The sequence below is a fragment of the Zea mays genome, chromosome 2 (genome assembly GCF_902167145.1).
Source record: "Zea mays cultivar B73 chromosome 2, Zm-B73-REFERENCE-NAM-5.0, whole genome shotgun sequence".
Lineage (NCBI taxonomy): Eukaryota > Viridiplantae > Streptophyta > Magnoliopsida > Poales > Poaceae > Zea > Zea mays.
Genome location: NC_050097.1, coordinates 9,673,833 through 9,701,508, shown reverse-complemented (window position 1 = coordinate 9,701,508; position 27,676 = coordinate 9,673,833). Strand labels below are relative to the sequence as shown.

The 27,676-nt window shown below is 51.9% G+C and overlaps 1 protein-coding gene and 1 pseudogene across 3 annotated transcripts; one reads left to right on the top strand and one right to left on the bottom strand.

The window, feature by feature from the left end:
• Positions 1–328: 328 nt before the first annotated feature.
• On the bottom strand, positions 329–2,915 carry LOC103648390 (F-box/WD-40 repeat-containing protein At5g21040-like; annotated as a pseudogene).
• Positions 2,916–7,793: 4,878 nt separating this feature from the next.
• LOC100277187 (uncharacterized) lies at positions 7,794–9,254 on the top strand. Of its 3 annotated transcripts, none has more exons than NM_001150827.2 (2): positions 7,794–8,077; positions 8,489–9,241. In NM_001150827.2, exon 2 carries the CDS (start codon positions 8,534–8,536, stop codon positions 8,966–8,968), a length of 435 nt encoding a protein of 144 aa, NP_001144299.1. In that variant the 5' UTR covers positions 7,794–8,077; positions 8,489–8,533; the 3' UTR covers positions 8,969–9,241. The 3 variants fall into 3 exon arrangements, with proteins under 3 accessions (NP_001144299.1, NP_001315117.1, XP_020403193.1); NM_001328188.1 differs by having other exon boundaries at positions 7,862–8,077; positions 8,512–9,238; XM_020547604.1 differs by lacking the exon at positions 7,794–8,077 and adding an exon at positions 8,084–8,335 and having other exon boundaries at positions 8,512–9,254.
• Positions 9,255–27,676: the final 18,422 nt, after the last annotated feature.

The window sequence follows — 27,676 nt, the reverse complement described above, 5'->3', positions numbered from 1 at the left end:
ATAGGATTCCTCTTCTATGGATTTTCCGTGATCCTTGATCACCAAATCAGCTCTCAAATCACTGGTCACTAAATCAGCCCTCAAAGATTTGATGGACGTATCTTTGACTTGATCAATACACACTAGGCATAGAAGAATTACATATATTAAATTAGAAATTCTAACTACACAAAGTTGAACATTTGAATGCGCCAATGTTGAACTACATGTTAGGTAGATCTGGTTTCATTGAAATTAATCCTCAAGTACTGCCAACAACAAAGTACCCAATGATAGCAATGTATGGCCACCATAAACTGCAACTCAGTGAAGGGCTAACGATCCTAATCTAAGGCGTGACCTTCTCATTAGTGGCACGCTTGTTGTGCCAAGTGGCAGTTTTATCACGGTTCTTTTTCATGGCTATTGAGCACTAATGAGGCCTTCTGCCACTTGCATTCATCCCTACCTGCGCCTTCCTCCGCCTCATGCGGTTCTCCTGCCTCAAACTCCTTAGGGCCTGTGCCCTCCTCTCAATATCCAATGCTTCTGAGAAGTTCCAGATTCTAACAGAGCCATCCTCGCCCGCAGATACAATCCTATCTGCACCAATGGCGATGGAGAAGAGATCACATCCAACGCCATGAAGCATCCTCTGTGGAGGCTCTATTGCGCTTGCATCAAAGGTCTTAGTACGCAATCAGTGGCGGACCTAGGATTTGAGCATAGGGTATGCGATGTAAACAAATGTTTTATATAATTCGGTAAAACTATATATAGTACGACGATAGATCCAGATGACGAACCTCCAAGAGACCATGATTATATCTAATAATCTAATATATATACCGCAGATGAGACATGAGAAGCGATCCTCCGATTTAGAGCAGGGCGGCGGCAGGCTGCGGCACAACACTATGACTAGGGCTCCGTTCTCTCCGATCAAGATTAGTTTAGAAAAATAAAACATCCAGACCACTAGGAAATAGAAACGGCGGTGTACTGCAGTCTATAGGGCACTAGGGCCAGGGCTTCCTGTCATGACGCCATATTGTTCAGTGCACTAATTTTTTTCTTTTTAGTTTTTACATATACGGTATATATACACTCGCTGGTTTTACAGGGTATGCCGGTGCATATCCGGCATACCCTGTAGGTCCACCACTAGTACGCATACCCTTTGATGATCTTTTGGGGGTCGGAAGCTTCCTCAAATCAATGAGTGCAATCCTGCCACCACTCGAGGCTGACACAAGCTATGGATACTCAAAAGCAAGAGAATGAACAGGACCTGAATGTGGTACCCAAGTTGCCACTGGTTTAATATCCTCCTCATCATCAGAGACATCAGAAACATTGAACAAGCGAATAGCGCCATCCTCTCCACCAGTAAACAACACATCTGCCAGGTGTGTCCAAGCTATAGAATATGTGCTACCAACATGGGCATTGGAAATTAAGCTTGTTAAATTGTCGTCCCTGATATCCCATACATATGCATTTATGCCAGTAGTACTGGCAATAGTATTTCCACGCAGAGCAAGAGCCCAAACCCAATCTGCATGCATGAACTTTTGCACACACTCCATCTGGGCTCTGTACCAAACACGAACAGTCATGTCCAAATAACCACTATAAATTCTTAGTGAATCCAGAGCAAGACAAGTCACGGGACCTTCATGCCCCTAGAGGCGAAACTCCACATTGTGGTCAGTACCACATCCAGAGATGTGAAATAATTGATCATTGCCTTCCACATCCAGCACTGAATATAGGCATTAGTTCCTCCACTCACTAAAAGCCTAGAGTCAGCTGCAATCGCCCGGATGGTGCCACCAAGTGCACGGGATGTATCAATCAATAACCCTTCCTCCATTTTCGACATCCTAACCACAGAATCACGACCGCTGGTGAATATCAGATTTGCTGATACCAAAAGGAACACATCACGTACATCCTCGTTGTGGCCACAGAGAATATCCACGTTGAATCTTCCCATGAAGGATTTACTCCTAAACTCCCGCTCCAAAAAAATTGTTTTCCAGGACTTCCCATCTAGGGCACCACCACCTGGCAAGAAGAGTCCATTCAGGGCTTGTTCGGTTATTTTCAATCCATATAGATTGAAGGGGATTGATATAGATTAGAAAAGATTTTGACTTACTAGGGATTGAAACCCCCTCAATCTCAATCCCCCTCAATCCATATGGATTAGGGTAGAACCGAACAAGCCCTCAGGGTGATGGGAAGGTCTGGAAGCCCCCACCTTTCGCAGTATCACTTCTTCCATCCCTGATGATCTGTGGCTAAGTTATGCAGGAGGGTGGAGACGCAAGATACAATTCCAAGGTCCTTTGCATCGAAGCGTGCAAGGACCTCGCAGACCAACACAGCCGACAGATCGGTGAAGCACCTGACGCAACAGGTTGAGGCAGATGCCTCATCGCTGGCTTGAGCTTCTTGTTCAGGGTTAGAGTCTCTCGAAACAGATCCATAACTGGATTTATGTTTCTCCAATTTGTTGAGGCTCTTCAAACCTTTAGGTGATGTTTGGTTTGTGGAATCATTCCATCCAAAATGAGGTGGTGCATCATGGATCCATTTCTCAAATTTAGTGCGATGAACTCAATTCTCATATTAGTACTAACTAATTAACTATGAGGAATGAGGTGGTGATGGACCAACTCATTCCATTACACAAACCAAACAAAAAAGTAAGAAGTGAGAAGATGATGGACTAGCTCACCCCTCAAACCAAACACCCTATTAGTCTTCTAGTAGTGAGATAAGGGATTTGTCTGGATTAGAGTACCCTCAGTGCAAACGCTGGAGCAATTATCAGGCAAAGAAACTCCTCTTTCCTTGTTGCAGTCAAAGGCCATAAAATTATGAGGCTCAACCTCGAGATTAATCTCCCCAGACCAAATCCCCCTGGAATCACGAGAATCAGAACACAGCTATACCTGAAAAAAAAAATCAAGAAATCAATGATCAAGTCTCAATCACAAATCATATGCAATATCATTAAGTACACCAAGACTGAATCTAGAGAGCGTCAGGGCTTGTTCGGTTAGCTCTCAATCCATGTGGATTGAGTGGGATTGGATGGGTTTGAATCCCAAACAAGTCAAACTTCTTCACAATTTTTTCCAATCCCATCCAATCCATGTGTATTAGGAATAACCGAACAAGCCCTCAGCAAAGCAGTCAAGCTGCTCAATATACAAACATCCGAGCTATGGTTTGATTCAGGCATTAATCAGATCGAAGCAAATTTCAATCCCTGCCTAACCAGCAAGCTTCGCACCCGCAACCAAACCCGACAGTAATTCGACCTGTAATGGCTATAGATGATTTAGGTTTTCTACACCAACAGCTCGAGGTGTTCTACCTAAATCGAAGCCAAAAAATCCACGGCAATCCCGCCGCGGAAGCACTCCTACTACAACTGAAAAATCAGGCGAAAGTATGCCCCTCTGCATGCCCGAAGGGTGATGCTCAAAGGGTACGATACTCATGTGCATGATGATTTTACCTGAGTAATCGAACTCCTTCTGAACCGACCCAAGTTCGTTGAACAAATCGGGCTTATTTCGTTTTGGGCTTCTGAACTTGGCAAAGCACGCCTGACTTGTCACTCTGAAACGAAGCCGAGCAGATTGGCTTCTCAGCAGATCACAGTCTCAACTGTCAACTGCTTCCGAAGAACTCGATGTAAAAAACCAACGATCCGATGGCATCCATTAAAAAACAAGAAGCGATCTAAAAATCCCCATGATTAACATTTTAATTAATTATCATGGCCGGTTGGACTCAAGCCCCACGCGTGCGCTGACTATGATTTGGTCTATGATTGGTTAACTGCATGACATGAACTCAATCTGCACGCAAGGGGCGGAGTCTAGACATTTTTTCAGCTGTCTGCGTGTATGCGCCGAGACGCGAGGCAGCTCCGTATCTACCGAAACAAGCTGGTGAAGGTGAGGTGGAGGCGGGACCAGCAACCGATCAAGTCATAATGTCATAATACATAGCATGCTTAACATTTTAGGTGACCATATGCTGTCATTTTCAGTAAGTTAAATTGATGTGTGTATTAAGTTGTTTGCGTGATTTGTAATTCTTGTTTGCAAGGTAACTAAATTCACCTTCTTGTGGCCTGAAACCGTTGTTTGTGATATGAAAAAACAACCATTGGGAGAGAGAAAAAAAGGTCCGCAGTGTTTAGGTTGAAAATTATAGAGACGAACATATTTACACTGCTTATGGTCTGAAATTACAAAAGTAGACTTCACTTGCTCTGACAAAAAGGACTGTTTGGGCTGATTATATGTTTACACTACTTATGGTCTGAAATCACAAAAGTAGGCTTCACTTGCTTCAACAAAAGGACTGTCTGGATTCCACCATCTTGAACCTAGGCTATTTGATTCTTTGATAGTTATGTATGACTGCTATTGATTTGTTTGACTTCATTCTAGCCTCCCTTACTGAAGAGCACTGCTATTTGATATGTTGTCATATTCTCTTCGTTTATTGGCATCTTACAGACCATTGTGCTGAGAAAGGCGTGGACACAAAATGTATATTGTTTAATATTTTTTTTGGAAAGCATATGAAACTTTATTGGTTCGGTTTCTTCAAAAATAATCTCAGATTAAGTGATCTGGTAAAAGTATTGTATTCTTTTTATAGTATATATACGTGCACGACTCTATACCTTACAAAGTCTGCTCTTTTTTAAAAGTTCTTATTTATAAATATAATAGGACATCATAACTGGTTGTAAACACATGAGTTGTCGGACGAGCACGTCTTCTAGTTTTTAGAAAGCCACAACAAAGCAAATAAAAACAAGCGAGAAAGAATCACAAGACTCCCGGGGACAGTCCATCTTCCCCAAAAAAGGAAGAGTGACTAGCTAAGCACTGATTCTTTTTTTTAAAGATATATTGCGCTCGTTTTGCAAGATGTTGCTGAAAACCAGTCTAATAAATTGCTCTGAAAAATAACCGATAGAAAAAGAGCACAATATTATACCCGTGGTTAGTTTTTGGCCACTAATCAGCCGCCATTACTGAGCGACAAGTGAAAAGGGACACGAATGCTGCAGCCAGAAGAGCACGTGTCCTTCCGCTCGCGTTAAGCAACTGATAAAACTCTGCAGCAGGAGCAACGAACCATACCCACGCTGCCACGCACCGTCATCGTCAAAGGCTTAAAAAGCACTGTCACTCACTCACTAGTCACTAGTGCACATACACGCCGGGACAAAAGAGCCCCAGCGGGCAGCGGCCAGCTACCACTACCACACCGCACCAACTTTAACGCCATGCACGCTGCATTGCGCCAGATTCCCGTACATGCGCTAGGTGCACGGCCGAAGCGCCGACGGCGAAACTCTGCCGGCCTCGCTTCCACTTCCACCACCAGCAGCAGTGCTATCCAGTCTCTCTCGGCATGTGGACCGTCGCTCACTCATGGACATGGTCACGCGGCCAGTGTTTGGGTCAGAAGGCGATGCTCCGAAGCTACCCCGCCCAGCCGGGACAGTTGCGCGCGGTGAATCCTTGGAGTGAAATGGTTTTTTTTTTTTTTTTTGACGATGTTAGTGAGAGAGAACTCCGAAAGAGACTCACGCATGCATGCATGCATGCATGGCAGCAGCATGGGGCCTGACCGTTCAGTCGTCAGAGTATCCATCCAGTCGCACCGTGATTACATTACCAGCAGACAGCAGTAGCTCAACGACAACGACACTGCCGTCTGTCCTGATTGTGACCCATATGATGCTGCGAGCGGTGACCTTTATGGATTTATTGGGGTTAGGTAGCGGAAACAGTGTAGATAAAGGAGCCAGATCGGCTGGCCCCAATCACCAGGTTTTGTTCTTCCGGGTCATCTATGATTATTTATTACTCCGTACTTAGTAGTTATTGTTAGTAGTAGTACTGGGACAGCAGAGACCTACTCTTCGTGTAGATCCGAGACGTTCACACTCTCGTTGTTACCACTCTCGCTCGATCACCGGAAGGCAGCAAAAGTTGTTAGCGCTACTAGCATTTTATAACTACGACTCCTAGAGAGCCTATTTAGATTCTTGATCTAACAGCCGAATTAACAGGCAGTATGCTAAACTTGACAGGGATAAAATTTTAGCCTACAGTGCGTCTGTCTTTCCTTTGTGGGTCATGCTTAATAGATCTGTGAATGCTTAGGATATTACCTAAGGGCCCGTTCGCTTCCACCGGAATAAACATGGATTCGTTCCAGCTCGTCAAAATCTATATAAATTAGAGAAGTAATCCGGCTAGGAATCAATCCAGACCTCCAATCCCTAACAACCGAACGAGGCCTAAGTCACTAGAATACCAGTCCGGTCTAGTGACAACCTCGATGACGGATAAATTCTAATCTACTGAGAGGTTCAGCTGCAACATACCTTCTTGATTCGTGTTCACGGCAGCAGTAGCATTTGCGGTGGCGTCCAAGTTTGTGTGTTCACACCTCCTCCTCCATGTGTTCCTCCTCTTGGAGTTTCATGTGCGTGGTTAGTGTCCAATAAGGACGTTTACGACGGCAGCCAATCGTGATGGTTCCAGTCATTTATGGGTGAATTAAGGTGATCGAAACCTTGGGAAATGTGACGGCTCCGATTTCGGAGTCGTAGAAAGTGCTGTCGTACCAGTCTAGGACCGCGTATATATAATGCTCACCTTAATCGACGGCACAACCAAAAGTACAGTTGCGCACTTGCGCTCCGATCAAGGCACATTGAGTCCATACACGATTAGGGTGTTCCCTCATTTGGTTCGAACCGGGCGAGAGGACACACACTAACAAGGCTAGCATAGTACCTTGTGGGACCTACATGATGGCTTATAATTACACCCTTTTTGTGGGACAAAATAACACTGTAGCAAGCATTTTTTTATTAGGTGGAGGGAGTACTAGCAAAACAAGATTATTAGTTTGGTGCGGAATGTTATGTTGCTAAAATTATCAAAACCTTGACTGCCTCATCATATAGTCGTAGAAAGTAGATCGTTTTTCCATCGCTGTGCCCCCAAGCTAGCTCTCAGGGTCTTGGTTGGGTACGGAAGTAGCTAGATGTTTTTCCATCACGCCGTGTAGTATTTTCGATCACATAATAATATATAGACACTGGTCACGCTGTTTGTGCCGTCGTCAAGCTCCGCTACGACTGGGGTACCGTGCAGATCTAGCTGCCGTGGTATGGGCATGGAGTGATGAGTTCCGTACGTGATTGGACGAACAAAACGCCACCAAGAAAGCGTGGGCGCGCATGGCGTGACTGCCTGCCAAGAGCAAGCAGGCGACGCATGAGCTAATCGATCGAGTTAACGCTGCTCGTGGTCTCATTAATCGAGAACCTAGCTAGGCACTGTCAGCTAGACACTAGACAAGAGATTTAGCGGTACGGTGGCGTGGCTTCGCTTCCCATGCACGGCGTCGGCGGCGTCGGCGTCGTCCTCGTCTCCGCCGGTCAGAGCGGTGGCTTGTCCCGTGAATCTCGGCATCTCGCCCTGTGCAGAGCGATGAACGGCTTCAATGAGAGCGAGGCGAGCACGGCCCGCAGATCAGTCTCGATCGACACGGGCAGCGTACAGTACGTGGTAAATAGTGGATCGAAGCAAGCCGACAGGGGTTGGTAAAGGCTCACATGCTCACCTAACGTGGGTGCCTGTGCCTCTCTCTCTCTCTCTCTCACTCTCTCTCTCTCTCTCTCTCTCTTCATGCTGTGCTCTTCCAAAGTCCCAACCATGGTCATTCTAGCTAGCTTCGTTCTCACTCCAGGCTCCACCACGCACAGACAACGAGCTCTGCCCCCACAGGCCAGCAGGCAGATAGATCCTCACCATTTTCTCTTTCACTCGCATCGGATCTGCTCTCCCATAATACACTCTCGGGGTCTCGGTTGCCAGGAATCACTGGAGCCGAGCGAGCGTGTATAAAAGGCCGGCGCTTGGTCCTCCGAAGCCTGAACCTTGAAGCGCCCCGTAGTGCAGTGCAGTGCAGCAGTGTGCTACCTCCTCAGTCCTCTCACTCCATCACAAACGCTAGTCTTCCTCTAAAGGTATGTGCTAGTGTTATATTACTCAAAGAAAGCAACATTTCCGTTGGAGCTCTAGTCCTAAAACCCTTTGTGGAATTGTGAACTGGGAACTGAAGCTGGGCAAAGTTTGCTTTTTGCCTAAGCTTCTTTCTTAATCAGATCTAGCATCGTTGTTGCATCGGTAAAACCTCGGTCTCGTTTGACCTGAGAGTCCAGTTCTTGCCTTACGATTGGGTGAAGTGAACCATCTGGATCACTCTGTCCGCAGTTCTCGAGCTGGTAATCTTTAGTCAAATGCAAGAAACTTGGAGCTCTGGATCTTGACGAAAGTGGGGAGGAAATGTAGCATTGTCACCACAGTCATCCACGAACACTGCATCTAAAGTTTTGGTTAGCATTATTGCTTGCTCAGCCGGGCCCCGTTTCTAACAGAGATCTTTGGCAACGACCGACAGCTCGGAGCGAGTCTCAGAAGCGATGGCGTCCAAGAGGCTGCTGCTGGCGGCGCTGTGCGTGGTGGCGGCGGCGCTGCTCGCCGTGCGGTCGGAGGCCCACGGCCTGGAGGACTTCGCAAGCAGCGACGCGACGCCGGAGATGCAGACCTTCTTCAAGCCCGAGGCCGCGGCGCTCCCGGAGGCCCTGGACGCGTCCTCCATGCCCGCCGCCACCATGGCCGCGAAGCCGGAGGCCACGTCGATCCCGACCACCACCACCGGCACCACGGCGGCGGCGGCGGGCACCTCCGCCGCGGCAGGCACTACTGCTGCGTCGCCGCCGCGCAGGTCCGTGTCCGTGGCCGCCGGCGTGGCCTGCGGCGTGGCTGCCGTGGCCGTGGTCGGCATCGCGGCCGCCGTGGCGTACGTGGTGCGCGGCAGGCGCAGCAGGGAGGTGCAGCTCGGCTCCTCCCCGTGAGCACGCGCCCAGCGCCCCGGCCCGCTTTACAGACAGGCCGTCATCGCCATTAGGATCTGGTTAAGCGCGTCGTCTAGCTCTGCGATTTGTGTGGCTTTTGGGTTAGTGGTTGAATTCTTTTTTTCGCGTGGGGTTGTCGGTGAAGATCACGCTACCGGGTACGGACCAGCAGTGGTGCATGTAACATAAATAACGCTGGTGGTATTAGCGTCATTGTTGTTGTGGCCTGTGTGTATGGTGTCTAGACCTTTGCTATATATTTTGATTTCAGGATTTTGTTGTTGTATTGTATGTTGGCATGTTGCCGTGTGAGCTACTAGCTAGCTCCGGACGCCTGAACTCTGTACCTTGCTTGGTGGAGCCTACCTACCATGAACATCCACGCGGCCTGTCAGAGTCCCAGAGATGGAACAATGTGGCTTGATGATGATGATTAGTTGATTGATTGTTATAGGCGGTAGCCGGAGGAAGAAAGACCTGCCACTGCCAGAGTGACCGCGTTGTCCGGGCATGCGAGCAACGGAACGGGACAACGTCGTGGCGCCTGCCTGCCAACGCGATATCACGCCCTGGACCGACCATTCAGTGGCTGATGCCAGTGATGTACTGATGGCGCAGGGTCGCGTCGCATGCAGGCGATCCATCCCTGCGCGTCCGCGGGACATGGCAGCGAGTGGAGTGCGCAAAAGAGTGGGCAGGTGGATCGGAACAGATAGGAGTCAAGCCGGCGGGGGCAACCTGCAGAGCTGTAGATCCGTGATTGCAGGCAGCTTCCGCGGTCCTGCTCCTGCCCAACTGCCCTCGCAGCGACGTGGTGATCACGGCGGTTTCCCCGTTGGACCAGGCGGCTCGGCTCGGCTCGGCTCCGCTCCACCGTTGGACCAGCGTGCTGTTCTTACCAACTTACCGCCACCACCACCTTCTGTCGCTCGCCCCGGAGGCCCCGAGCGTTAGTGGTTGTCGTTGTCGGTGATCCGGCGCCGGTGCCGCCGGCTCTGAGGTCCGAACGGCCTGAGGTCTGGCAACAGCGGCACGATGCGCGTGAGAATGCCCGCGCGGCCGGCACGGCACCCGTCGCGTCGGCGGATTGGATGGAGGTGCCCGTGCGCACACGCAGCACAGCAAGCGGGGCACGGTCCAGAGATGGAGAGGCAAGAGGCTCGCCTCCGTACGTCGTGGGATGGCGCACGTAGACCAGCTGCCGTCTCGGGAACTCGACGGTGACTCAGCTTTTACTAAGGCAAAAAGATTGCATCGGTGTGACGATGTCCACGATTCAATGGAAATACTCCGGTCCCTGATTATTCACTCCAGCTCCTGGATCCTCTCAATAGGCACATTACAGACTGTTTCACCCACTAACTAGTCGTTGCCTTTTAAAAAAAAAAACTCAAACTTCAATATATACCGACTAACATACACTACACGTGTTAACTTTTAGAACGAGACAAATTACCATTTTATAAAGTGATTTTCTGGAATGTTTTTGCTAACGTGGCAATAGAGCCCACCAGCCATTTGTCTACCACTTTCTCTTACTAGTAAACTTAACAAATATGCATGATCAAGACCAAGACGACGACGACAAAGATGCTAGCTCGTTGGAAGGGCTCCTGGCTGAACTTTGTCAAGCACGACATCGCCTGCAACCGTAAGTTTATCGGCGCTAAGTTCTCCAATAGAGACATGCTGCTTAGCAATCCAGTTGCAGTGGACACTAACTGGATACTTGACACCCGGGGCCATGCATCCACACAATCTCCACCGCCGCCGACAACTTCGTGCCCCGCGCCAGCCTCTTCGGCTACGCCATCGACAATATCAAGGGCGGCGCACCACGGGCGTGCATCACCGCCTACAAGTTCTGTTGTTTGGCGAAATACGTCGTCGACGCTGTCCTCGCGAACTTTGAGTATGCCATCCACGCGCTGTCGATGTCATCTCCGTCTCCTTTTGCAGGACGCACCTCATCGGCGACGCAAAGTCACTCTTCCACGAGGTTGTCATGCTTGACTCCCTCCACACCACCATTCATGGTGTCCCCGTCGTATGCTCCACCGGCAACTCCGGTCCCTACAACGACACTGTTGTCAACGCTACGTCATGGGTCACCACCTTCGCCGCCACCACCGTCACCGTCAACAGGGACTTCCCTGGTATCCTCACCTTCAACAACAGAGTGCGCATCAAGAGACGAGCCTCGAGTTCACCACACTGCACCTTTTGTAGAACGCTCTACCCGATTGTCGACGTCGCTCGCGCCACCTCCAACTCGTACGCTGCCGCTAGCTGCGCGTTCGACACCTTCGATCCTGTGAGGGGATCACGGGTGAAAGCGTGATTAACAAGTGATGGATGATTCAAATAAGTTAGACCCTTGAATTTGAGTCAGTAAGAGAAAAAAGAGATTTAGACTGATCTTGTCCCTTGATTTTAAATGTGGGATGGTTCTAGGTGCATTTGTTTGGGTGGCCGTTGCAAAGTTTGAAGGGTTATAGATATATAAAAAGTATATTTTTTTTCATATCATAGTTTTAGTGCTTATATCATAGTTTTAGTGCTTGACACGATGTGTAACTTCTACTTTTTTTATGGTGTAGTACAGTGTAATTGGAGAATGGTTGCAGTGCGCTAGTGCCAGATCAGATTCTTGCCGCCCCTCTGGCCCAAGATTTCACGTGTAAAAGGCCCTTATCTACTTGCTGCTGTCGGGCATCAACGGTCCAAGAAAAGCCCAAGCCGAAGTACCCCAAGACGTTGATTGGGGCCTTGGGGATGAGGGGGGCACGCGTACCTACGCGGCTACTCCGTCGCCAGACACTTGACATGCAACGAACCAAGACCACCGCATAGCTGGCGCACATGCTGCGTGTCCGGGCAGCAGGTGAATCCACCTCGGTGGCTACGCTACCCCTGATGCCCAAATATATAAATGTTCTCCTCATTCGTCATTTCCTGATAGCCACCGGTTGTTTTGCATATACGCTTCCCATTTGCGTCATACCGTTACGGCAACAAATCTTGGGCCTGTTTGGTTCAGCTTTTTTCTGACCAGCTTTTCCGAGAATTTAGCTGTAGGGAGAATATGGCTGTGTATAGAATCTGAGTATCATTAGATTTACGTGCGGAGGAAGATAAAGTTGTCCATGCGGTTAATGATCTATAAAGTGACGGATTACTACTATTGCGACGACTCAACCGATTATATGTTTATATTGATTTTGAATGATTTTTATACAAATGGATTTTATAGAAGCTGGCTGAAAAGCTGAGTGTTTGTCAGTCTGCAGCAGCTTTTGGTGGCCAGAAGCTGCGAAAAACTGAAACAAACAGTGGCCTTGTGTTGTCTGTACATATTTCCTTGGGTTGGGCTCTAGACAAGGGTACGTGTCACACGGTATCCGGCCCCTGACCCGCCATAATGCAAGCTTGGACTACCTTTTGGTTTTGGACGCCATTTGTACGTCTGTGGCTGTTCCTATAGTACATCTTTCGTGTGTGTGCGCTCCATGCCTCCATACAATATGAGCATGACGATAATACTACCTCCATTCTTAAATATAAAAAAATCGACACGTCTTATGATTTCGTTTATGATTTCGTTTGCAACCGCGAGGTAATAGTGTCAGTTAAGCTATACTAGCAGCCACAATCGATATCTATCTTTCCCAGCTGGGCTGGCTGATGTAGCTAATGATGCTGTCAGCGACGTCTGGTAGCACGAACGAAGCCTGTTTGGAGAGCCGCTCGCTCATGATGAGCGCGGCATTTGGAGATTCTTGCCTGGAAATGGACTGCCCGCCCCCCTGCCATTTATGCGCCAGGCAGCTTTTGCCCCGTGTGCTTGATGATGGTTGCGTGCAGGTGCCTGGCGCTGCCCGCCGCCCTCCTCATTGCCTGTCGTTAGTGTGGAGCCGGCGCCGGCGCCGGCGGGCGGAGCACTCGGCCGGGTTTCTCGATCGGTCCGTTTCGGCCGTGCAGAAAGCCGTTCGTCACCGCGGCGTCACGGTCGTTCCTGGCCGCGTGCGGCTCACTCCGAATCGGTCGTTCCTTGCTTCTTGCACGGCATGTTTATATTGGGAGTGGTGCGGCCGGGGGCCCTGGCATACGAACACAATTAATTGGTTCGGGACAGGACAGGCTACTCCTCGAATCCAATCGAGTCTAGTATATGCCTACCTCCTCGGGATTAACGCGCGGTTGCATTCTTGGAATACATGGTTGTGTTGTGTCCAGTCCAGTAATTTTGATGGGAGTAGTAGCCTGTCAGCAAGTTTTGTTCGCGGAGGATACATTTTGTGATCGCGGAACAATACGTGGACCGTACTATATATTTTGCAGCATAATAATTCATGGAGTCGTGAAACCCATTTGAAAGTGTTGAAAAAATCTCCTCATTTTTCTAAACGAAGAGGAGTGACAATAATCAACTACTTATTTAATCCCCAATTAACAATCAAAAGTGAATATTCCAATCTAATCCAAATAATCACCTCATGCTTAATCTATCGATGGAATAAAAACATCACCCACCAAATCGAAGTCGTGCATACCTTATCAGATATCGATCTCCTCAAAGGGCAGGGCGCTAGAAAGGGAACGGGGGTGGGCAATCCGGCAATGTCACCTGCTAAGAGTCATGACTCATTGGTTCGTCAATCTCACCGGCCACGGGGACAAGTTGCGACGAGCGATATTAGATCTGTTGAACTGGCTAGCGTCACGATAACGACAAGTAGGCGAGGGTGCCACCGCAGGAAGGGTGTCATCGGGAAGAATAAGTCTACACGAATAATTCCGAGGACTGGACTAAGGAGGAGGATAGGAGTCGAGAGGACTAGGCCATCCGATGAAGAGGCTAGGACATGGTTGTTTTGGCAGACCCAAAACACTATTTTTTCTACATCTAACAGTAAATGAATATGTTTTACAAAATTGAGGGGGCATGGCCCACATTAACCCCCCTCACTCTAGGTCCACTCTAACTGCAAGTCTCCTCTCTTTAGACAATCTCTAGCATCTCAACCACCAAAATTTTTATTTTAAACTCTAACTTGCAAACACTGCACTGGTAACACAAAAATAATAAAATAAGTGGTTGCAGCCACCACTGCAAATCACAACCGAACACTTCTAGGTGTGTTTGGTTCAGACCGGCACGAAGCTTGACATGGTTCGTGCTTGGGCTTCGATACAAGCCCATCGAGCGGCACGAGCACAATCCGTTTAATGTCGGCTCATTTAGCTTGATGCTAAGCACAGATAGCCCTTCCGCCTGAGCATGATGTGGTTGTGGCCCGACCTTATTCGCCCCAATCTACCCCATATATACAATTATGACCAACTCGACTCCCGCATTTAAGCTATTTTTTAGTTATGTTACGAAAAATATAGCAAGCAATTAAAAATAGGAAAAAATATTTTTGAGGTATGTAGAAGGCAGGCCCTAGGATGCCTGAGAGCACCTAGAGGGGGATGAATAGGTGATCCTGTAAAATCAAACACTAAATAACCACAAACTTGATTATTAAAGTGTTAGTGCGAATAAGTAGCTATGAAGCGATTTCTTGTGAACAAAACAATCATAGAAAAAGAACACAAGAGATACGCGATTTTTATCCCATGGTTCGGCCAAGTAACACTTGCATACTTCCACATTGTGGCGTCCCAATGGATGAGGGTTGCACTCAACCCCTTTCAAGTGATCCAATGATCAACTTGAATACCACGGTCATTTCCTTTCAGAGTATCCTTCCCGTTTGCGAGGAATCTCCACAAGTTGGAGCCTCTCGCCCTTACAATATTGATCACAAAGAAAGCACAGAGTAAGGATGGGAGAGCAACACACGCAAGACTCAAATCCGCAGCACAACCACACACACAAGTGAAGAAGTGAGCACACAAACACAGCGCAAGGAGTTTACAACTCGAACAGTGCTCAAATCTCAAGAACGATGATCCGATTGCGTGAATGCAGATGTTGGGACCATGCTTCGTCGCCGAAGGTCCTGCAGAAAGAAATAGCCGCGGCTGAAGCTGCTCGTACGTGACGACGAAGGTATCATTCATGAAGCTTCGGGATTATAACATATCCGAAGATGAAGGGTCGAACCGACTTAAAGATAGAATGACCTTTTAGCCTGTAGGGGTCTGAGTCATTGCTGTAAACTTTTATGAAGGGCATGATACCTAGAGGGGGATGAATAGGTGATCCTGTAAAATCAAACACTAAATAACCACAAACTTGATTATTAAAGTGTTAGTGCGAATAAGTAGCTATGAAGCGATTTCTTGTGAACAAAACAATCACAGAAAAAGAACACAAGAGATACGCGATTTTTATCCCATGGTTCGGCCAAGTAACACTTGCATACTTCCACATTGTGGCGTCCCAATGGATGAGGGTTGCACTCAACCCCTTTCAAGTGATCCAATGATCAACTTGAATACCACGGTCATTTCCTTTCAGAGTATCCTTCCCGTTTGCGAGGAATCTCCACAAGTTGGAGCCTCTCGCCCTTACAATATTGATCACAAAGAAAGCACAGAGTAAGGATGGGAGAGCAACACACGCAAGACTCAAATCCGCAGCACAACCACACACACAAGTGAAGAAGTGAGCACACAAACACAGCGCAAGGAGTTTACAACTCGAACAGTGCTCAAATCTCAAGAACGATGATCCGATTGCGTGAATGCAGATGTTGGGACCATGCTTCGTCGCCGAAGGTCCTGCAGAAAGAAATAGCCACGGCTGAAGCTGCTCGTACGTGACGACGAAGGTATCATTCATGAAGCTTCGGGATTATAACATATCCGAAGATGAAGGGTCGAACCGACTTAAAGATAGAATGACCTTTTAGCCTGTAGGGGTCTGAGTCATTGCTGTAAACTTTTATGAAGGGCATGATTGTAATTCCTCACATGCTGTGTCCTGTGCCTATAAATAGTGAACAGTATTCCTTTACTGTTCACGCTTTCCTGTAATTGCAAGTGCATCACTCGGAAATTATTACTTGTCAAGGCGAAGGTATTAACATACCTTAAACATTGTATTCAAACATTGTAGATTCATATAATAAATATATGAATGATGCCATTTATCTTCAACATATTTATCTTTAATGTTCTACATTTTACATCGCTTTATATTATCTTTATCACCTTCGTAATATTATGTTTAAGGCCTTCGTCCGAAGATCATTAAACCCTTGAGGAGATGATGCTTCAGCGGATGAAGGTCATTTGATATTTAACATCTTTTGTGTTGCCTTGTTCTTGATTCATAGCATTTGAGAACAAGTCCCCAACATTAGCGCCCACCGTGGGGCCAACTCGCTTCCACTTTCTTTTGAGCTAATGGCTTCGTTCAACGATCAAGCTGGAGCTGCTTCGGCTCCGAAGCTGGTACTCCCCATAACAGGCGGTTCATGCTCAGAGCCAGCTAACAAGAAGCAGAAGAAGGAGGCACAGAGAAGGGTACAACATGTCGGGGTGCAAGGACCCTTCATCAAGTCAAGATGGTCTCACATTCCAATTACCTTCTCTCAAGAGGATCTTCAACTCAAGGACTACCCACACAACGATGCTATGGTTATCTCTTGTGTGATCAAAGGATTTCTGGTCCATAATGTTTTGGTTGATACATGCAGTGCAGCAGATATCATATTTGCTAAGGCTTTTAGACAAATGCAAGAGCCCGAAGACAAGATCCATGATGCTACACACCCTCTTTGTGGCTTCGGAGGGCGGCAAATTGTAGCACTTGGGAAGATTACCATGCCAGTAACCTTCAGATTTGTCAACAACACAAGGACTGAGCAAATTGTGTTTGACATTGTTGACATGGAGTATCCTTACAATGCTATCATTGGTCGCGGTACTCTCAATGCCTTCGAAGCAATTCTTCATCCAGCTTACCTTTGCATGAAGATACCTTCGGATCAAGGGCCCATTGCTATTCATGGAAGTCAGGAAGCTGCCAGAAGGGCCGAAGGAAATTAGACAGATTCAAAAGCAATCCATAACATAGATGGAGCTGAAGCTTGTGAGCAGTACAAGTTCAGAAGGGAAAAAGCTGCTTCGGCTGATCAGCCGAAGCCCATGCTCTTATGTGAGGATATAGCAGAGCAGAAGGTACTATTGGGATCTCAATTGTCCGAAGAACAGGAGAAAGCCTTGATAAGGTTTTTGTTCAACAAAAAAGATGTCTTTGCTTGGTCAGCTAATGATCTTTGCGGAGTCAACAGGGATGTTATTGAACACTCGCTTAATGTTGATCCATCATTCAGACCCAGGAAGCAGAGGCTTCGGAAGATGTCTGATGACAAGGCTGAAGGTGCTCGAAATGAAGTCAAAAGACTCCTCAGTGCCGGAGTTATCAAAGAGGTAAAGTACCCAGAATGGCTGGCTAACACTGTTATGGTGAAGAAGGCCAATGGTAAATGGAGGATGTGTATCGACTTTACTGACCTCAATAAGGCCTGTCCGAAGGACGAGTTTCCATTGCCGAGGATAGATTCCTTAGTTGATGCAGCAGCTTCATCAGAGCTCATGAGTCTTTTGGATTGTTATTCAGGCTATCATCAAATCTGGATGAAGAAGGAGGATGAGCCGAAGACCAGCTTCATAACCCCTAGTGGAACATATTGTTACCTTCGGATGCCTGAAGGGCTTAAAAATGCTGGAGGAAGCTTCAGCAGAATGACAGCGAAGGTTCTCCATTCTCAAATAGGCAGGAATGTGCTAACTTATGTTGATGATATCATTGTGAAAAGCATGAAGTAAGATAATCACATTGCTGATCTGCAGGAGACCTTCGCTAATTTTAGACAGGCTGGTTTAAAGCTGAATCCAGAAAAATGTGTCTTCGGAGTGAAGAAGGGGAAATTTCTTGGTTGTCTAGTTTCAACAAAAGGAATTGAGGCTAATCCAAACAAAATCGAAGCTATCCTTCGAATGGAACCACCAAGTACAAAGAAGGGGCTCAAAGATTGACAGGAAGACTGGCATCTCTCAACAGATTCATATCTAGATCAGCAGAGAGAAATTTACCATTTTTCGAAGTGCTGAAGTCAGCCGAAGTTTTTCAATGGGGACCAGTCCAGCAGAAAGCCTTCGAAGAGCTGAAGCAATATTTGATAGATCTAACAACACTAACTCCACCAACGCCAGGGGCTCCTTTGTTATTATACGTGGTAGCTTCGCACTCAGCGGTAAGTGCAGCACTTGTTCAGGAGAAGCTTGAAGGCCAAGTCAAAAAGCAGGCCCCAATATACTTTGTATCCGAAGTTCTTAGTTTATCAAAGAAAAATTATACAGAATTGGAGAAGGTACTGTATGCTGTTTTGATGGCCTCCAGGAAGCTTCGGCATTATTTTCAAGCTTATAATATAATTGTTCCTTCTTCACAACCGTTGAAGGATATTATGAGAAACCGAGAAGCAACTGGAAGGATTGGAAAATGGGCTGCAGACCTCAATGAATTTTGTATTGATTATGTGCATAGATCTTCGATTCAGTCCCAAGCGTTGGCAGACTTCATTGCTGACTGGACGCCAGGGGCTCAGGAGGAAGAAACAAATAAAGATGTTTTGTGATGGGTCTTAGGGAACCTTCGGAGCAGGAGCAGCTGCTGTGTTGGTTTCACCTTCCAAAGTTAAAACTTGTTATGCGGCAAGACTCGATTTCAGTTGCACAAACAATATTGCTGAGTACGAAGCTCTGCTCTTGGGTCTTCGGAAGTTAAAGGCAATGGGAATCAGAAGGGCCATTCTTAAAACTGATTCCCAAGTTATTTCTGGTCATATTGACAAGAGCTACAAGGCAAGATATCCGAAGCTTGAAAAATATTTAGATACAGTCCGAAGGATTGAGGCTTCCTTTGAAGGATTCTCTGTTAAAAACATTCCTCGTGGAGAAAATGAATATGCTGATCTATTAGCCAAGTCAGCAGCACAGGGGCTGCCTTTACCTTCGGAAGTATTTTTCGAAACAATAAAAGCACCTTCGGTCGAGCTTCTTGAAAGAGCGGTCCTCAATATATCCCCTGTCTATAGTGAAGATTGGAGAACTGAAATCATCTCTTTCCTTCAGGGTAATTTTCTTTCAGATGACGAAGCTTATAACAGGAGGATAGAAGCAAGAGCTCGACCATATGTCATTATAGAAGGGGAATTATACAAGCGTGGGGTTTGTTCCCCGTTGCTCAAGTGTTTATCCAGAGCCGAAGGCATAGAATTAATGAAGGAAATACATGCAGGCCTGTCGGCGTTTCGAGACAGGGGGGTCCCTAAGCCGACGAGTGAGTGTGCTGCGTGCCCTAGCCCAGATGGGTCGAGCGCGTGGGCGAGCGCGGAGGGGGGAGAGGCGAGGCGGCCGGAGCCGAGCGTGAGAGAGGTGGAAGTCCCGCGGCCTTCGTGTTCGTCCCGCGCCCAGGTCAGGTGCGCTTGCAGTAGGGGGGTTACAAGCGTCCACGCGGGTGAGGGAAGCGGGCGGCCCCAAGAGAGCGCCTGTCCCGTCCTCGGTCCCGCGCGGCCAACCTTCTCTGAGAAGGCCCTGGTCCTTCCTTTTATAGTTGTAAGGAGAGGATCCAGGTGTACAATGGGGATGTAGCAGAGTGCTACGTGTCTAGCGGGGGGAGAGCTAGCGCCCTAGGTACATGCCGATGTGGCAGCCGGAGAGATCTGGGCATCCTGCTGGCGTGATGTCATGGCTATCGGAGGTGCGGCGGAGCCTGATGGAGGGACAGCTGTTGGGGCGGTCGAGTCCCTGCTGACGTTGTCCTGCTTCCGTAAGAGAGCTGGGGGCCGCCGTCGTCATAGAGCTTGTGGAGCGCCATCATTGCCCCTCTGGCGGAGCTGGCCGGACGAGACGCCGGTCTTGTTCTCCGTGACCCGAGTCGATTCGGGGTAGGATGATGATGGCGCCTCCTGTTGACGTGGCGGTCTGTGCTCTAGGCAGGGCGACGTGGGGTTTCCTCCGAAGCCGAGGTTGAGTCTGCCTTCTGCTGCCGTGGCCGAGCCCGAGCCAGGGGGTCGGGCGAGGCGGAAGTCGTCCGGCCGAGGCCAGGGCGGAGTCCGAGCCCTGGGGTCGGGCGAGGCGGAGTTTCGTCGTCTTCCGGGTCTTAGCCCGAGTCCGAGCCCTGGGGTCAGGCGGAGCGGAGTTCACCGTCTTCCGGGTCTTAGCCCGAGTCCGAGCCCTGGGGTCGGGCGGAGTGGAGTTCGCCGTCTTCCGGGTCTTAGCCCGAGTCCGAGCCCTGGGGTCGGGCGGAGCGGAGTTCGCCGTCTTCCGGGTCTTAGCCCGAGTCCGAGCCCTGGGGTCGGGCGGAGCGGAGTTCGCCGTCTTCCGGGTCTTAGCCCGTGTCCGAGCCCTGGGGTCGGGCGGAGCGGAGTTCGCCGTCTTCCGGGTCCTAGCCCGAGCCCTGGGGTCGGGCGGAGCGGAGTTCGCCGTCTTCCGGGTCCTAGCCCGAGTCCGAGCCCTGGGGTCGGGCGGAGCGGAGTTCGCCGTGGCGCCTTTGGCAAGGCCTAATTGCCTGTCAGACTCACTCTGTCGAGTGGCACTGCAGTCGGAGTGGCGCAGGCGGCGCTGTCCTTCTGTCAGACTGGCCAGTGGAGCGGTGGAGTGACGGCGGTCACCTCGGCTCTACCGGGGGCGCGTGTCAGGATAGAGGTGTCAGGCTACCTTTGCGTTAAATGCCCCTGCAATTTGGTCAGTCGGTGCGGTGATTTAGTCAAGGTTGCTTCTGAGCGAAGCCAAGGCCTTGGGCGAGCCGGTGATGTGTCCGCCATAAAAAGGGGGGCCTCGGGCGAGACGGAAGTCTCTCGAGGTCGGCTGCCTTTGGCCGAGGTTAGGCTCGGGTGAAGCGTGATCGAGTCACTCGTGTGGACTGATCCCTGACTTAATCGTGCCCATCAGGCCTTTGCAGCTTTATGCTGATGGGGGTTACCAGCTGAGAATTAGGCGTCTTGAGGGTACCCCTAATTATGGTCCCCGACAGTAGCCCCCGAGCCTCGAAGGGAGTGTTAGCACTCGCTTGGAGGCTTTTGTCGCACTTTTTTGCAAGGGGACCAGCCTTTCTCGGTTGCATTTCGTTCCGGCGGGTGCGCGCGAGCGCACCCGCCGGGTGTAGCCCCCGAGGCCTCGGAGGAGTGGTTACACTCCTTCGAGGTCTTAATGCTTCGCTTTACGCTTCGGCTGGTCTGGTCGTTCCCTCATGCGAACTGGCCGTAGCCCGGGTGCACGGTCGGGGCTCAAGCTCTCGGGCTGGTATGTTGATGCTGTCAACGATTTGGCCGGAGCCGGTTTTTGCGAGAGCAGCCCCCGAGCCTCTGCACAGGGCGAGAGGACGATCAGGGACAGACTCGGCTTTTTACATACGCCCCTACGTCGCCTTTCCGCAAGGAGGAGGGGGGAGTGCGCCATGTTACCCTCGATGGGCACCGAACATGGTGTCTCCGGTGAGCTGCAAGCGGGTAATCCGAGTGGACGTCCGTGCCCCGTTCGTTGGGGGTCGGCTAGGGGCCCAGAGGCACGCCCAAAAGTACCTGCGGGTGACTTGCCGGACCCGGTCCCCTGGCGACGGGGTCCGAGGGCTCGATGCCTCCCTCCGATGGGATTCCGTTACAAGATCGTTCCCGCTGGTCTCGGAAATGTCCTAGGGTACCTCGGGAGCGCAGCCCGAGCCTCGGTTATGTATCGAACGTACCCCTGGTCATCCCTCGCTCGGTGTCTGAGGCGACTGTGAACCCTTCGGGGGCCAGCCTTCGAACCCCTGATCAGTAATGGGCGCGGAGCCCGAGTAGCCTGAGGCGGCCATGGAGCCCTTCGGAGGGCTGGCCTTCGAACCCCTGACCAGTAGTGGGTGTCGGGCCCACGCGATCTGAGGCGGCTATTGAACCCTCGGGGGCCAGCCTTCGAACCCCTGATCAGTAATGGGGGGCTCGGAGCCCGGTTCCTTCGCGGAGAAGGATCCCTCTCGGGGTATCCCCCTTCCCCGGTCCCTGTTGCAAGAGATAGAGAAAGAGGAAAACGGAAAAGGATACGAAATCAGACGACGTGGCGTACCTTTTCTGACGCGGTTATTAAGGCGAAGGTGAAGCGTCGCGCGCTCCTCCTGCCAGAAGCGCCGCGTGTCCCGCCGCGGAGTTAATGCGACGGGGCGAGTGGTTGGCGGGGCGGCCGCTACGCGTGTGCGATCCGTTCGAGGAACGGGTCACGGGTGCACCGTCTTCACGCCGTGAGAGGAGGCTCTCTTGCTGTCTCAGGATGGGACGTGAGCCTGGCTGACGACGCGACCGCTGCGCCCGCCCGCCTGCCACCGCTATTACTGCCGTCCCACTCTCGGTCGCTTTGACCGACGCGCCAGTCTGGCGCTGTTGGGTCGCCTCGAGTCGTGGCATAGGCTTCGCAACCGAAGAGGCGCGATGGTGGCACAAGTGGCGGTGCGGTTGCTTGCATGTAGCAACTGGCGCGCCGGTTGCTCGACGCGCGGGCCTGGGTCCCAGGCTGGCGTGTCAGAAGTTGGAGAAGCGCGTCCATCTGGCGCGGTTGCATGCCGCCTGCATGGCTGCTCGCCCCTTCTGCCCGTTGGTCTGGGCGAAAATGGGGGGTCGCCTGTAACCGCTGGACGGTCGTGCGCATCACGCGCGGCGGTTTGACTTCTTCTGCTCTGAGCCGGCTTGCATGACATGCGGGACCCAGCCCCCGAGTCGCAGGGGAGGGCCTTGGAGCGTGTTGGAGAAGACTCGGCCCGCGGCGCTTGGGGGCGCACGTAGGGGGAGTTGCCTTTAAAAGGAGGGAGGCTCCCTTCGTAAGGCAACCATGTCTTCTTCCTCCCTTAAGCGTCGGGTCTTCCCGTCTTCCAAGCCCCCGGATGGGGGGTATCCGCCGCCTTTCCGCCTCCTCGTTGGAGGAACGCGACTCCATGGGAGTTGGTACCTCTCAGCCATCGTTCGGCTTCAAGGATTTTCATCATGCTGCCCGGCTGCTCCCCTCCGCCGGCGGTCACCTGAGATGGCGACCTCCGACTTGATGGTGAGGGAAAGCGAGCCGGGCCGCGGCCTCTTCCTCTCCCTCAGCCTCAAGGATTTTCATCACCAGGGCTGGGGAGGGGAGTGCGCCGAGTTGAGGTCGGCCCCCGCGTGGGCGGCAGCCCGCTCCTTCACTCAGTGATCGGAGGGAAAGGCGGCCGTCGCCCGTGGCGCTGGCAGCTGCAGCGTGCCTGGCCTTCAGGCGTGAGTGGCTTCGGAGCCACTCGCGGTGCCGGCATCCGCCACGGCAGCTTGAAGAAGTTCTCCCGCCGGCGAGATGGCCGGGGCCGGCCGCGGGCTGACCTCCAACTCTATGGCCTTCTGCCCGTCCTTGCCTCACAAGTTTTGGCACGGGCGAGGGCTTCTTGGCAGCGGCATCGAGCCCGAGGCTGGCGCTGCCGCTGCTTGGTCCCTCGGAGCAGAAGGCGTTGTCGTCGCTGCTGCTGGAGCGGGCGACGGCGCACCACTCGTCGGCCTTCCGTTGCTCCGCAGGCCTTCCCCCTCGGAGTGGGGTTGTTCGTACCTGCGGAGGGGGAACCGGAGTTCTGTTTGTAATGGCACTTCGAATGCCAGTGAGTTCGTTCATTGTGGCTGTCGAGGCCTGAACGTGTATGTAATTTTGGCACGGAGCCGTGTTTTTTTTTCTCATTTCCGAGCACTAAGTCTCGCCTGTTTTATTATCTGAACCGCTTTACCAAGCATGAGTTGCCCCGTGTCAAGGTGACGGGTGAGGTATCCGTATCCCGGAGGCGTAGGAATCCCTCGGCCCGTTCGGCCTTGTTACGTGAGGCTCCTCTAGCTTAGTTGAAGGGACCCCTCGGCCGCCCTTTGGTGGATCGAGGCCGGGGGTAGCGATATCAGTATGAACAGAGGCGGAGTTGGCTCGAGAATGGGGAACCTGGTTGGCCGGAGCCTAGCCGGGTCGCCCGTCAGCGGTGCCGACGCCCAAGTCGGTCAGTCGAGGCCTCGGATCGGGCTAGCGCCCTTGGAAGCCGGTTGCCCGAGGCCCCAGGGGTAACCGGTTGAGCCGCCTGCTCGGGCCGGATTCCCGGAGGAGCCCCTGGACCTCGGCGCCGCCCGAGGCTGGGTCGGGCTTTGTTGTAGACGTCGTCGATGCCGAGGGTGCTACGGCTCCCTTCGGCGTGAAGACCCGAGCCTGCAGGATCAGATCGTCTTGTAGCGTGTGTTTTCTGCGGCCGCCGAGGCCAGAAGAACACGCCCTCGCCGCGCTTGCGAAGCTGCGTCCTTTTTTCCTCTTGTTTCGAGCATCTGGACTCTGTCGGTAATAGGGATGTTTGTGTGAGCGAGAGTTGCTTTTCGCGGAAGGGACGAGTGAGGTATCCGTATCCCAGAGGCGTGGGAATCCCTCGGCTCGGTCGGCCTTGCCGCTTACGCGTACTTTCACCCGTCCATGAGGCCCTGTCCCCGATTTAGTCGAGAAAGCTTGAAGGACTGCTTCGGCAGGAGAGCTTCCGAACGTGATGACTCGTTCGGTCCACGGAGTCGCTTTATCCGAGCGCAAGTTACTTATCGCAGAAGGGGACGAGTGAGGTATCCGTATCCCGGAGGCGTAGGAGTCCCTCGGCTCGGTCAGCCTTGGCTGCTTACGTGTACCTCATCGTTTCCAGGATCCGCTTTCCAAAGTAGTCAAGAAGCACGGAAGAAATCCTGCTAAAAAGAGGTCCTTTTTCGAGGAAAAAATTCGACGCAGAGGGGGTCTCCCCCCTTTTAGCCCCCGAGGGAGGGTCGGGCCTTGCCGAGGCTAGGCCGACCCTTCCTTGACAACTAAACTTTGCGTAGGTGCGAGGTATATGAACAACTTGAAAACATCTTAAGGGTAGAAGCGACGTAGCTGTTTGATGTTCCAAGCGTTGCCGTAGATCTCGCCTTGATTGTTGGCCAGCTTGTATGTTCCGGGCTTCAGAACTTTGGCGATGACGAACGGCCCTTCCCAGGGGGGCGTGAGCTTGTGCCTCCCTCGGGCGTCTTGTCGCAGCCGAAGCACCAGGTCGCCCACCTGGAGTTCTCGGGACCGGACCCCTCGGGCGTGGTAACGTCGCAGGGACTGTTGGTACCGCGCCGAGTGTAGTAAGGCCCTGTCCCGAGCTTCCTCCAACTGGTCCAGCGATTCCTCTCGGCTGGCTTGGTTGCTTTGTTCGGTGTAGGCCCTCGCCCTTGGGGAGCCGTATTCCAGGTCAGTGGGCAGGATAGCTTCAGCCCCGTAGACCAGGAAGAACGGCGTGAAGCCCGTGGCACGACTCGGCGTCGTCCTTAGGCTCCAGACCACCGAGGGGAGTTCCTTCATCCATCGCCTGCCGAACTTGTTGAGGTCGTTGTAGATCCGAGGCTTGAGCCCTTGTAGAATCATGCCGTTGGCACGCTCTACTTGCCCATTCGACATGGGATGAGCCACGGCGGCCCAGTCCACCCGGATATGGTGATCCTCGCAAAAATCCAAGAATTTTTTGCCGGTGAACTGGGTGCCGTTGTCGGTGATGATGGAGTTCGGGACCCCAAAGCGATGGATGATGTTGGTGAAGAATGCCACCGCCTGCTCGGACCTGATGCTGTTCAGAGGTCGGACCTCGATCCACTTGGAGAATTTGTCGATGGCGACCAGCAGGTGCGTGTAGCCCCCGGGCGCCTTTTGCAAGGGACCGACGAGGTCCAGACCCCACACAGCGAAGGGCCAGGTGATGGGTATTGTCTGCAGAGCCTGAGCGGGCAGGTGTGTCCGCTTCGCATAGAATTGGCACCCTTCGCAGGTGCGGACAATTCTAGTGGCGTCAGCCACCGCCGTTGGCCAGTAGAAGCCTTGCCGGAAAGCATTTCCAACAAGGGCTCGGGGTGCTGCGTGGTGGCCGCAAGCCCCCGAGTGTACTTCTTGCAGCAGTTCCCGACCTTCGGCGATGGAGATGCATCGCTGGAGGATGCCCGAGGGGCTGCGATGGTAGAGCTCCTCTTCGTCGCCCAGCAAGACGAATGACTTGGCGCGTCGCGCTACCCGCCGAGCCTCGACTTGGTCGAGGGGTAGCTCTCCTCGACGGAGATATTGCAGGTACGGGGCCTGCCAATCTTGGTCTGGCGTGGCCCCGCTCTGCCCTTCCTCGACGTTCAATGCCCCGCCCTCGGGGGCCGAGGGTACCTCGGGCCGGGCCGAGGTTGGCTCGGGCTGAGCCGAGGGTACCTCGGGCTGAGCCGAGGGTACCTCGGGCTCGGGCGCGTCGTCGAGCTTGACGGAGGGTTGATGCAGATCCCGGGAGAAGACGTCCGGGGGGACTGTCGTTCGTCCCGAGGCTATCTTCGCCAGCTCGTCTGCGGTTTCGTTGTAGCGCCGAGCGATGTGGTTGAGCTCGAGCCCGAAGAACTTGTCTTCCAGGCGCCGGACCTCGTCGCGGTAGGCCTCCATCTTTGGGTCGCGGCAGTGGGAGTTCTTCATGACTTGGTCGATGACGAGCTGCGAATCACCGCGGGCGTCGAGGCGTCTGACCCCTAGCTCGATGGCGATCCGCAATCCGTTGACCAGAGCTTCGTACTCGGCCACATTGTTGGACGCCGGGAAGTGGAGGCGCAGCACGTAGCGCAAGTGCTTTCCGAGGGGCGAGATGAAGAGCAGGCCCGCACCGGCCCCCGTCTTCATCAGCGACCCGTCGAAAAACATGGTCCAGAGCTCCGGTTGGATCGGAGTCGTTGGTAGTTGGGTATCGACCCATTCAGCCACGAAATCCGCCAACACTTGGGACTTGATGGCCTTCCGAGGGGCGAACGAGATCGTTTCGCCCATGATCTCCACTGCCCACTTTGCGATCCTGCCCGAGGCCTCTCGGCACTGGATAATCTCCCCCAGGGGGAAGGATGACACCACAGTCACCGGATGGGACTCGAAGTAGTGTCGTAGCTTCCGCCTCGTCAGGATCACAGCATACAGCAGCTTTTGAACTTGTGGGTAGCGGATCTTAGTCTCGGACAGCACTTCGCTGATGAAGTAGACCGGCCTCTGAACGGGCAATGTATGCCCTTCCTCCTGCCTTTCGACCACAATCGCGGCGCTAACCACCTGAGTGGTCGCGGCGACGTAGACCAAGAGGGTTTCTCCGTCCGCCGGCGGCACCAAGACTGGCGCCTTTGTAAGGAGCGCCTTTAGGTTGCCGAGGGCTTCCTCGGCCTCAGGGGTCCAAACGAAACACTCGGCTTTCCTTAAGAGGCGGTACAGAGGCAGACCTCTTTCGCCGAGGCGTGAGATGAAGCGGCTCAGGGCCGCGAGGCATCCCATGACCCTCTGTACCCCTTTTAAGTCCTTGATGGGCCCCATGCTGGTGATGGCCGCGATCTTCTCCGGGTTGGCCTCGATGCCTCGCTCAGAGACGATGAACCCTAGGAGCATGCCTCGGGGCACCCCGAAGACACACTTCTCAGGATTAAGCTTGACTCCTTTCGCCTTGAGACACCGGAATGTCACTTCAAGGTCGGAGAGGAGGTTGGGAGCCTTCCGTGTCTTGACTACGATGTCATCGACGTAGGCCTCGACTGTGCGACCGATGTGTTCGCCGAACACATGGTTCATGCACCGCTGGTACGTCGCGCCTGCATTCCTCAGGCCGAACGGCATGGTGACGTAGCAGTACATGCCGAACGGCGTGATGAAAGAAGTCGCGAGCTGGTCGGACTCTTTCATCCG

Excerpts from the sequence above, each read along its gene's own strand:
- LOC100277187 (XM_020547604.1), top strand. The coding sequence starts at position 8,534 with ATGGCGTCCAAGAGGCTGCTGCTGGCGGCGCTGTGCGTGGTGGCGGCG.